The following is a 12,363-nucleotide window of genomic DNA, read 5'->3' on the forward strand; positions in this document are numbered from 1 at the left end:
TATTTTAAGTAATTGCTATGAGTTAGTTATCACCATGAAATGAAAGTGTTAGAGCTGGAAGGTGTGCTTTATTGCTGTTGGATTTTTAGATCATCAGATGGCTCAACCTCCCCCTAGAAGAGCCCAGCAGGAGCAGGGTAACTCAGCAGCCTGCCTAGGGGAGCTGCAGTGGCACATGAGCACCCCTGAAGCATTTCTTCCTTTGTGTCCGTCTTTCAGGTCCAGGGCAGCACAGGACACCCTCATGTTTCTACACCCTCACGTGCTCTCGCTTTTCTCTTCACTCTTTATTTTCATATTCAGTGCTTGCTTTCCTACTTTCTAGGAAGCAGTACCAGTCTGTTAGTGGTTGTCATGTGTGTCTCTGAATTCCAGATAACAAAGACTTTCTATTTTGCATCTATACAGTTGTGATCAGATTTGTGGATAAAATAGGTAAAATGTCTGGATTCCCCATTCCTGATCTTGACACACTTTCTTCCAGCACTGGACAACAGTTGCTTTCAAGATTTTATCTATTACAGATTAAAATTCAAACCTGTCACTGATACACTGCAGAAAATGATGAGATAGAAAAGCCAAAGATGAATAAGGGTCATAAATTCTTTTTGGATTTAGGACAGGGAATCCATTCTCACTAAAATATTTCTTCTAAGAAAGAAAGATTTCAGCTGTATTAGTACAACGACTGCAGACTAGAAACATGAGCAAATCAGTGTGAGGAGAAATTCATGAACCACTAGTGGTGATGATTCGTGTGTCCCCTCGGAGCTGCTGGGAAATGTGACATCATTCAGGTTATTGTAACCCATTTACTGAGTTCACTCCAGCTCCTTGCCTTTGTCCTCGCTCAGAGCTTGCACACAGCTGGCACCTGGGAGCCACCTGACCCCTGGGTTTTGTTCTGTGCATCTGAAGGACACTCCTTACTCACAGGTGTTGCTTGGATTTTAGATGCAGTTTTACATTACATTATATGCATTAAAACCAGAAAAATCCAAACACAAAAGATGAACCAAGGCAGCCCTTCCAGTCTTGGTGAACACAATTGCAAGTATTGCTAGATAGGTGTCAAATTTAGTAAAGAGAATCTTGATTTCTTCCTCCTGTTACAGATATTCTTAGTATGATCCTCTCATTCCTTGCATGGCTAGAGAGCTTTTAACTTCTGTTAAAAGAAGCTTTAAAAGGTTTTTTTGGCTGTGCAAAGTTATCCTTCAACTTCGAAAGCTCTTTTCTCATTGTGGTGGTTTTCTTTAATCTCAAAAGTATTTTCAAATTCCTTTTCTCAGCTGTTATTTTGCCAGGTGTCCTATGCCCTGCACTCCTGGGGTCTTAAAATAAAATAAACTTTACATTCCTCTGGGCTACCAAATAACTGTTCTCTGAATTTGGGCCAAACTGAATAAGCCCTTCAGGAATTTGGTACCCAGAGTAGACCATGAGTGACAGTAGTGCCTTCCTGAGCAGCATTTGGACTTTTCAGTGGGGTATTTCACATGTTGCCTTTTACTAACAACTAAATTCTGTAGCATTTCTATTATGTGAAGAAGAAGGATTTGTATGATTTTTATAGCTCCCTGTTGCTGCATTTGAAGGGAAGGCATACAGTGTGGTACAATTAGCAGAACTCAGCTGTATTTCAGTCCACAGTCACAAGCACTTCTAGGATGGCTCAGAGTAACAAGGGTGCAAATCCTCAGTTACAGCATCGACAGCAACTTACACAAATGAATCACAAATGCATTATAAATTTGTTATCAGGAGATATTCCCTTTTGTCAGAAGATTTTTGTTCTTTGTTCCTTCTGTCAGATTTTTGCTGCTTAATGTGACCTGGAAGCCCTAAGATAATGAAGGCAGTGAGTACCTCACCCTGGGTTGGTGAAATATGCTGAAGAGTGAGGTCTGTATTAAGATCCTGCTCTGTGTTGCACCCATTAGGCTCCCAGGCAGGCAGGCCCTGGCTGGGGTCATTCAGAATGCTGTTTGTCAGAGCTAATTGCAGTGGTTAGGAAAGCACTGTTTAAATAATCCCTTTGGGTGATAGAACCCCGCTGGTGGAGCAGCAAAGCTGCCTCCTGTCTGTGCACAGCACACGTTTGTAGTAGGTGGTGGGTGATTATCCCCAGTATTGATCCCCATGAAGACAGATTTGGATTCTATAGAGAAATGCTTTGGTCTTTGTTAGCAAGTGGATGAAGTGAGAACAAAGCAAACCCAGAATGGTCTGTGGTCAGAAGCTCCTGTGCATTGTTCATTCACGCCCCCTGTGCAACTGCTGCGCCACTGGCTTTTTCACTTGGATGGTGAATGCTGGTTTCAGTCTGCTTTTAATCACTGCATTATTTTAATTTCCCAGATTTTTTTGGATGTTCTGGTGGATATTCTGTTGGGTAAAATACCACTGCATCTTTGGGATGCAGGTCAGTTCTGATGCTGCTCTTACAGAAAGCCCTTGTTAGCAACAGCCCGCAGGATGTGTGGGGAAAAAGCTCTCAGAAGCTGATGGGCTCTCCAGTCAGGAATGTGCAGCAGTAAGCTAGTAACTATCAATTGCCTGTGGGATGATGAAACTCAGAATTTATTGATTGTCCTTCTGTTTGGTTTCGCTGGTGAGCAAGTGCTGCTTCTACCAGCCGCTTCTGAGCAATAGGTAGATGGTTCCTTATGCAGTGTCCTCCCTGCAGTACATTTGTTCCTAACATCTGCTGATGGCTGATCTGACATGCTGCAAGGCATGAGGTTTAATTTCCTGCAGTGCTTGCTCCTGTTGGGAGCAGTGCAGACCCTCCCATGTACCCTGTAGCTGCTGTGTGTGAGCGGGGCCCTGGCCAGCCCCAGCCTCTGCTGCAGTGCTGTGGCCAGAGCTCAGGCACGGATCCGCTGGTCCCCGCTGCTGCCGGCAGGTGACACTGGCTATTGACACAGCTTCCATGGTGCTGCCAGCCTCCAGCAGCCAGGCCAGAATTTGCACCACCAAACATAGTTTTGATACATTTGATGTGGGAAATAGTCCTTGATACTTTTCCATTTGTTTGTCCAGTAATTTCTTTTACTTCTGTAAAATTTTAACATAACCATTCTCTAACAAAGATTTCTGCAATTTAGCAACCCCGCGTTAAAAACCATTTCCTTTTCTGTGCTCCTGGGAGTCATTTTTAATGACCCCTGGGGTTTGTAATGGAGGAAGAATACCAGAATTCAGTACAGAATCCTCCTTCTTTCTGGGCCTTGGTGTGGCCAGTGCAGGGCAAGGATGCACTGTATCTACTCGGGTAGTGAAGCTGTGGATATGCCACAGCCTTGTACAGTTGCATAATTACATTTCAGGAGAATTTTCTTATCCAATGCCCTGCATTTGCTTTTTTGAATGTTTCTGGCACTGAAAGTGTTCCCACAGAACCTCAAGGTCTTGTTCTTGAGTGCAGTTTCCTAGCCTTTGATGTGTATCAACTGTAGCATTCCTAAAATGGTACACATTTCTTCTGTAATGCTGTGTAAGGGAGACACTACCTGAGACTGGCCTGACACTAGAATATAAAGGAGTACTAGATAATAATCATTCTTGTCTCTGAACTTCTGTAATTGGACTTGTCACTGTTTGAAGTGGATGAGGCACTATATTGGCACCCTATACACCTTTCTCTATATTTTTTTCTGGCCAAAGGGATAAAATCAAAGTGTAACTAAGGAAAGAAAAAAATGGATAAGAAAGAATGTCATTCCAGAAATAAACACCATCTTGGTATTATGAGTTCTGATGCTCTAAGAGATTGTATTGTACTTTACTTGAAGTATAATTTTTTATTAATTAAATTAAATAAGCAGTGAGTCTTCCAGCTTTCTAAACACTGAGATACTGTTACAGAAATACTGATTTGGGCAGTCCTTAAAGCAGTGCTTAATAAGGAAGAAATAAAACCATATTTTAGGCCAGTTTGCCATCACATAGAAAGAGAATATGTCAAGGAAATGTTCTGGTTTTGTTGTAAACTGTGCCCAAATACAGGAAAACAATAATGGATGTAGCAGAACATGAGGTAAGGACTGATGTTAAGTCATATTAATTAATTTAAAATTGTACACTCTGACCTTACTTGTTTACTGTTACCTTTGCCATGTCTAAAGCATGAACTTGCTATTATTGCATAGCCATGAACAGCATTGTCACACCAGCCCTTTGGACACGTACTGTTGCTTCAGCAAAGCCAGGAGCTGAAATATTTTTTGGATTTAAATAGAATTGGTGCTTTTTCTGGCTCCTGGTGGGTTTTGGATTTAAATTCACTGACCACAATTCAATAAAACCACAGGTGATTGTTGACAGTGTGCAGTTGGTGGGGATGTATCTTTGCTTTTTCAGTATGCAAAGCTGAGCAGAGTTTGCTGTCCAAAGGAAGGGGCTGTATTTGTCATGTGTGTACCACACCCGGGCCACCACTGTGTCTGCAAACCTGCAGGGATCTCATGCTTATTTATCACTCGTACTCTTTCCAGCTGTGGGAGCACAAGAGGGGCTCACCATTCCCCTTAAGATCCCTTTATTCTGCCAGAGCAAAGAGAATCAGCCTTAGAACAAATTCATACCCAGCCTTTCATGGCTGGCCTGGTACCCACAGAGCAACATTGCTCTCCAAGTACTCCATGTGTTTTGGGAAAAAATCAGGTTACAGCAATCCTATTTTTATTTCTGTAATAGAAATCTGCATTGTTAAAAATATTGGCAATTTTTATTGTGACTTTCCCGTAAGACATTCTAATTTTGCTGTTCACACAGCTAGCGAAGATGTGCAGATTGAGTTCAATGCAGTCTGGATGGAACACAAAAAACCCCCATAGATCACATTACAAGATAAAGCATAATATATAGATGCTAACATGTCTCTGCATGTATGGCTACGTAGCCCACAAAATCTCTTTGGATTGCCCTCATCACTGTTAATAGAGGTATTTTCTTAGAGATCATTTAAGGACTGGAAGTAACTCCATACACTAAAGGATGTGTTTAGAAATACTGCTAAAGCAAGCACAGTAATGTTAAATATACAGAGTGCATATGGGAAATCTTAGGCTTCAACTATAGCTTTAAAAAAGCTTCCCAAGAGGAATGAATTTTGCAGCCTGATACAACTGCAGTGAAAAGCAAGGCTCCAGTAGTCTGCAGCTGGAATACTCCTCAGTGAAGTTTCAACCTGATTCCTGAGCCGTCATTTTGAATCAGCAGTTACTGAAGTGCTTTATTTATTGTTCTTTTCAGTGCCCAGACCAGTCGTGCAAACAGGATTTACTAGCTTACCTAGAACAGATCAAGCTCTACTCCCATCAGCTCAAGATCTGCAGCCAGGTTAAAGCAGAAATCCAGAATCTCGGTGGAGAGCTCATCATGTCTGCAGTAAGTAGAAAAACGGCATTGAGTACTCTGTTAGTCAAACTAGGTGTTGCATTTGAGTTGGGCTTTCCTGTGCTTGCAGCGTGTTCCATCACTCCAAATCCTGTTTTCTTTTCAAATACCCACTTATCAGCAAGAATCTACGACTGTGATGCGTAAGACTTCTGGCTTTAAAGGAATAACAATCACCTTTTTAAATTCTCACAGCACATTATCACTGTTACTCTGAAGTAGTTTGGTTTGAAGAACTGTAAGGTGCATTAGCTTACACATGTGGAATATGCTCATGTGTGTGTCTGAACACAATAAAAACAGTCCAGGAGTGGAGTTCCAGGCCAGAAAAAAAATTGTTGCAGGACATTCTACAGGTCTACAGAAATAAATAACAGGAAGAGCAAGGTGATGTGATTCCTGAGTGAATTTATTGACTTTGCTTGAATTTGCTTTAAGAGTTACTAGCTCCTTTACAGCCAAGTATCATTAGCCATGGAAAAGACATTCTGTGATTTTATGGAACTTTTATGCATTTAGCCTCAGCATAGCCATCCATAAAATGCCTTCACATTCCCATGTGTGACGTGTTACTACCTGGAGCACATAGGATTGTGATTTCAAGGTATAAATCTGCCAAACAGCACCAGAACCAGGCAGGACACTGGGCACATTCCTACCCTTCACATACTTTGCACTATGTTCAGGGGAACAGTGCTTGCTCTCTGTATCTCTCCCCAGCTGTTCCTCTGTCTGTGTCTGTACCTATCCCTGGCTATCTGTGTTCATCTACCTCTGTGTATTCTGATCTAGATCTGTCTGTGTGTATCGATACCTGTCTCTGTGTCCCTCCATCTGTCTGTACCTATCTATATTAATCTCTACCTGTCTCTGTCTTTATGCATCTATACCTGCCTCAGATTACCCATCTCTGTCTATCCCTATCTGTTCCTGTCCGTATCCATCCCTACCTGTCTACACACCTGCTCTGTCTATCCCTATCTGCAGCTCTCTGTATTGATCTATACCTGTCTATAGTTATCTCTGCCTGTCTGTACTTACCTCTACATGTCTCTATCAAATCATACCTATCTCTGCCTGTCTGTACCTGCTCATACTTACTTGTGCCTGTCCATACCTGTCAGTACCTATCTATGCCTGTCAATATTTAGCTCTGCCTGTCTAAACCTGTCTATATGTATCTATATCTACACCTCTCTGTATCTCTACCTATATATCTATATGTATCACTGGTCATTTATACATGTCTCTATCCATCTATACTTACTCCACCTGTCAGTACTTGTCACTCTCTGTCCTTATACATATATATATATACATATATATCCCTTTCTGTACCTGTCAATATCTGACAAAAATCTCTGTCAAAGATGTGTCTCTGCCAATATCTCTGTCAGAACCTGTCAGAATACAAGAGAATTTGTCAAAATGTGTCAGAATCTGCCAAAACCTAACACAATTGGCTAAAATCTTAGAGAATCTGTCAGGATCTATCTGTACCTGTCTCTGTCTGTCAGTGTCTGTGTACCTGTCACTACCTCTCCCTGTCAAAAATGTCTTTTATCTAGAGAGTCAATATCTACCTCTGCTTGACAAAATCTGTCAGCACCTCTGTCTGTCTGTCCATGTCTGTCAGCCTGTCTCTCTGTCTGTGTCTGTCTAAACCTACCTGCACCTGTCTATACCCACACCCTCGCTGTACCTGTCTCTAGCTTTGCCTCTCCCTGTGCCTGGCTAGCCCTGTCTCTACCCATCAATATCTGCACGTACCTATTTCTTTCTCTCTCTAGGCCTACCTATCCCTATTTATGTTTCACTAAAACTATTATTAGATTTTATGTGGTTTATAAATAATCAGAAATGAGCCTTCGTTGCTGAGGTGAGATTTGAAACACTCATTTTCTATAGGATACTTGTGCTGGCTAATGTAAATGGTAATTGAGACACCACATTTAACCTCTGGAACATACAGTGAATTAATTTTAATTGACTATACAGTTTCTGAAGCCAGTGCGTGTTTTCACTTGCACTGCACATTGACAGTTTCTCTTCCTTACCCGTTTCTTTTCATGAGCAGTTCTGTGACCACTGTGGGTTACAGTGAAGCCAAATGTTGGAACCAAGTTTGGTTCTTGCTTTTTCTGCCTCCTGCTGTAGAATACTCACGTTGTTTTCTTTACTTTTTTTGTTGTGTCGCTCCTGTCAACGGTGCATAATCTGTCTGGTGCAAAAATTTTAAGCTCTAAAAACGAAACCCCAAATTTAAGTTGATTGATAATCCTGAAGAGATGACTATAGATCCTAACCCTGCTTCAAGGAAGGAGGGTGAGAACGTGTCCTGTGTGCATCCAGAAACTTGAGAAAGCCAACTGAGTGTTTGTAGCAATGGGAACAAAGCTACACGGATGCCCTTACGCACCCGAAGGAGATCATTTATTGTAGACACCGGCCCTTTGTGTACCTGTAATCTGAACCTGACCTAACAGAAACCCAGCTGAGACTTAACAGAGCTCAACAGGAGAAGGGCACCCATTGGCTGGCTCAGCTGCCATGCTGCTGTCCACACGTCCAATCATCTTCCTGCTCATACATTCCCACGCATCCTAGTGTGCAATCAGCTTCCTGCTCATACATTCCCACGCATCCTAGCGTCCAATCAGCTTCCTGCTGATACATTACCACGCATCCTACTGTCCAATCAGCTTCCTGCTCATACATCCCCACGCATCCTAGCGTCCAATCAGCTTCCTGCTGATACATTACCACGCATCCTAGCGTCCAATCAGCTTCCTGCTCATACATTCCCACGCATCCTAGCGTCCAATCAGCTTCCTGCTCATACATCCCCACACATCCTAGCGTCCAATCAGCTTCCTGCTCATACATTCCCACACATCCTATCATCCAATCAGCTTCCTGCTCATACATTCCCATTCCCACTCATCCTACTGTCTGATCAGCTTCCTGCTCATACATTCCCACGCATCCTAGCGTCCAATCAGCTTCCTGCTCCTGCTGTGCCCACGTTCCTCCAGCCAATCACAGTGTCGCTCCCGGTTGCCTCGGTGCCCTCAGCTGGTCCCACAGCCCGGCCTGCGGCTGTGCCCTGTGCCTGTGCCTGTGCCTGTGCCCTATGCCCTGTGCCTGTGCCTGTGCCCTGTGCCCTGTGCCTGTGCCTGTGCCTGTGCCCTGTGCCTGTGCCCTGTGCCCTGTGCCTGTGTCCTGTGCCTGTGTCCTGTGCCTGTGCCTGTGCCTGTGCCCTGTGCCTGTGCCCTGTGCCCTGTGCCTGTGCCCTGTGCCTGTGTCCTGTGCCTGTGCCTGTGCCCTGTGCCTGTGCCCTGTGCCCTGTGCCTGTGCCTGTGCCTGTGCCCTGTGCTGTGCCTGTGCCCTATGCCCTGTGCCTGTGCCCTGTGCCTGTGCCCTGTGCCTGTGCCCTGTGCCTGTGCCCTGTGCCCTGTGCCTGTGCCCGTACCTGTGCCTATGCCCTGTGCCCTGTGCTGTGCCTGTGCCCTATGCCCTGTGCCTGTGCCCTGTGCCTGTGCCCTGTGCCTCTGCCTGTGCCTGTGCCTGTGCCCTGTGCCTGTGCCCGTACCTGTGCCTATGCCCTGTGCCCTGTGCCCTGTGCCTGTGCCCTGTGCCCTGTGCCTGTGCCTGTGCCTGTGCCCTGTGCCTGTGCCCGTACCTGTGCCTGTGCCCTGTGCCCTGTGCCTGTGCCCGTACCTGTGCCTGTGCCCTGTGCCCTGTGCCCTGTGCCCTGTGCCTGTGCCTGTGCCCTGTGCCTGTGCCCTGTGCCTGTGCCTCTGCCTGTGCCCTGTGCCTGTGCCTGTGCCCTGTGCTGTGCCTGTGCCCTGTGCCTGTGCCCTGTGTCTGTGCCTGTGCCCGTACCTGTGCCTGTGCCATGTGCCCTGTGCCCTGTGCCTGTGCCCTGTGCCTGTGCCTGTGCCTGTGCCCTGTGCCTGTGTCTGTGCCCTGTGTCTGTGTCCTGTGCCCTGTGCCCTGTGCCTGTGCCCTGTGCCTGTGCCTGTGCCCTGTGCCCTGTGCCCTGTGCCCTGTGCCTGTGCCCTGTGCCTGTACCTGTGCCAGTGCCCTGTGCCTGTGCCCTGTGCCTGTGCCTGTGCCCTGTGCCCTGTGCCCTGTGCCTGTGTCCTGTGCCTGTGTGCTGTGCCTGTGCCTGTGCCCTGTGCCTGTGCCTGTACCTGTGCCTCTGCCTGTGCCCTGTGCCCTGTGCCTGTGCCATGTGCCATGTGCCCTGTGCCCTGTGCCTGTGCCCTGTGCCTGTGCCCTGTGCCCTGTCTCTTTGCCCTGTGCCCGTGCCCTGTGCCTGTGCCCTGTGCCCTGTGCCCGTGCCCTGTGCCTGTGCCCTGTGCCCTGTGCCCGTGCCCTGTGCCTGTGCCTGTGCCCTGTGCCCTGTGCCTGTGCCTGTGCCTGTGCCCTGTGCCTGTGCCCTGTGTCCTGTGCCCGTACCTGTGCCTGTGCCTGTGCCCTGTGCTCTGTGCCTGTGCCCTGTGCCTGTGCCTGTGCCCTGTGTCCTGTGCCTGTGCCCTGTGCCCTGTGCCTGTGCCCGTACCTGTGCCTGTGCCCTGTGCCTGTGCCTGTGCCCGTACCTGTGCCTGTGCCCTGTGCTCTGTGCCTGTGCCCTGTGCTGTGCCTGTGCCCTGTGCCTATGCCCTGTGCCTGTGCCCTGTGCCCTGTGCTGTGCCTGTGCCCTGTGCCTGTGCCCTGTGCCCTGTGCCCTGTGCTCTGTGCCTGTGCCTGTGCCCTGTGCTGTGCCTGTGCCCTGTGCCTATGCCCTGTGTCTGTGCCCTGTGCCCTGTGCTGTGCCTGTGCCCTGTGCCTGTGCCTGTGCCCTGTGCCTGTGTCTGTGCCCTGTGTCTGTGTCCTGTGCCCTGTGCCCTGTGCCTGTGCCCTGTGCCTGTGCCTGTGCCCTGTGCCCTGTGCCTGTGCCTGTGCCCTGTGCCTGTACCTGTGCCAGTGCCCTGTGCCCTGTGCCTGTGCCCTGTGCCCTGTGCCTGTGCCTGTGCCCTGTGCCTGTACCTGTGCCAGTGCCCTGTGCCCTGTGCCTGTGCCCTGTGCCTGTGCCCTGTGCCCTGTGCCCTGTGCCTGTGCCCTGTGCCTGTACCTGTGCCAGTGCCCTGTGCCCTGTGCCTGTGCCCTGTGCCTGTGCCTGTGCCTGTGCCCTGTGCCTGTGCCCTGTGCCTGTGCCTGTGCCCGTACCTGTGCCTGTGCCCTGTGCCCTGTGCCCTGTGTCCTGTGCCTGTGCCCTGTGTCCTGTGCCCTGTGCCCTGTGCCCTGTGCCTGTGCCTGTGCCCTGTGCCTGTGCCCTGTGCCCTGTGTCCTGTGCCCATACCTGTGCCTGTGCCCTGTGCCCTGTGCCTGTGCCCTGTGCCTGTGCCCTGTGCCGTGTGCCTGTGCCCTGTGCCTGTACCTGTGCCTGTGCCCTGTACCTGTGCCTGTGCCCTGTGCCTGTGCCCTGTGCCCTGTGCCTGTGCCTGTGTCCTGTGCCTGTGCCCTGTGCCTGTGCCTGTGCCCTGTGCCTGTGTCCTGTGCCTGTGCCATGTGCCCTGTGCCCTGTGCCTGTGCCCTGTGCCTGTGCCCTGTGCCCTGTCTCTTTGCCCTGTGCCCGTGCCCTGTGCCTGTGCCCTGTGCCCTGTCCCTTTGCCCTGTGCCCTGTGCCTGTGTCCTGTGCCTGTGCCATGTGCCCTGTGCCCTGTGCCTGTGCCCTGTGCCCTGTCTCTTTGCCCTGTGCCCGTGCCCTGTGCCTGTGCCCTGTGCCCTGTCCCTTTGCCCTGTGCCCTGTGCCTGTGCCCTGTGCTGAGCAGGAGCCTTCACCCTGCAGTGATCATTGCCCGGAGCCTGCGCTCCTGCAGGTAAATGCTCGGCACCCTTCTAGCTCAGTAAACACCACTGGCACCCAAGGTGCTTCCTTTGGGAGCCAGTGGAAATGAAGATGGTGCTTAGAGGCCTGAATGGCTTTGGAGGTCTTCTAAGAAATCAAGGTGAGATGCTGCAAGGTTGCTACTCTCTTAAATAATCTTAAAAAATGCCCCAACAATGACTGTGTTAATTTTTTTTTTTTTTAAATAATATGGGTGCTACATAGAAAAGAGTCAAATTGCTAGCCAGTGTCAAAAGAGACCTGTGCTTTCACCCCAGGCCTTTTAAAGACAGTGGAGACATGGTTGGTGTCAGCGGTTATGAAAAATTTCTAGAAAAGTGAAAAAAGTCTCCCTGGTCTCTGTCGTGGGAAGGGGAGGTCATTAGTGCTCATCTGCCCCCTGCAATTAAAATTGTGGTTATCTGAAACTGCAGCCCAACCAACCAGTGATGGCCTTTTGTATTAATTTAACTCTCTGTGCTTTAATTGCTTCAGTCTTAGAAGAACAGTGGGATTTATGTTGATAAATTGCTTGGTCGAGAGGGAGAGAAATGCACTAGTGGTATGAAATGGCTGGTTATTGAATTGCTTTTCTTAAAAGCTGGAGCACGTTCCAGTTTTGAAAGTGCACATGGGGGCTTTAGAGCTGGATCACAGTCCTAGGTTAGCTGGCCTTGAAAGAAGTGGCAAACCCAAGTTCTGTGTGAGACAGCAGAGGGGTTCTTCTCCCCCTTCCCACCTTCTCCCTCCCCAGAAAATAATATTAGAACTCCTTTAGAAAATACGGGAATTGCAACTGGAGGTGGAATAGGATTATACTTTATATTCTCCCCTAGTCCTGATCTTGTCTGAATGAGAATCAGAAAAGGAGACAGCAAGCCCTTGCAGATAGTAAAGGTTTTATTGTGCATTAAGTAAAAAACTTGAGTCTCCAAATACCTGAAACTGAATCCATCCTCTGGTTAGTGAAGATCTGCTACAGGAAAAGAAATCTACCAGAAAGAGCATTAGGAAATAATGATACTCACAGGTTTCTCCATTGTTTGCCCCACCCCTGCAACCACATAGGTATGAGCAGGAATGAC

General features: G+C 48.1%; 1 protein-coding gene across 6 annotated transcripts in view; it reads left to right on the forward strand.

Annotated features, from left to right (window-relative positions):
• CTNNA3 (catenin alpha 3) overlaps window positions 1-12,363 on the forward strand; it is a 430,920-nt gene that overhangs the window by 400,017 nt on the left and 18,540 nt on the right. For all 6 annotated transcript variants that reach the window (XM_053948596.1, XM_053948593.1, XM_053948594.1 and 3 more), the window contains one exon: window positions 5,260-5,394. In XM_053948596.1, coding sequence (XP_053804571.1) covers window positions 5,260-5,394 — 135 coding nt within the window. The remainder of the gene's footprint in view (window positions 1-5,259; window positions 5,395-12,363) is intronic.

This window comes from Vidua chalybeata, chromosome 8, assembly GCF_026979565.1.
Source record: "Vidua chalybeata isolate OUT-0048 chromosome 8, bVidCha1 merged haplotype, whole genome shotgun sequence".
Lineage (NCBI taxonomy): Eukaryota > Metazoa > Chordata > Aves > Passeriformes > Viduidae > Vidua > Vidua chalybeata.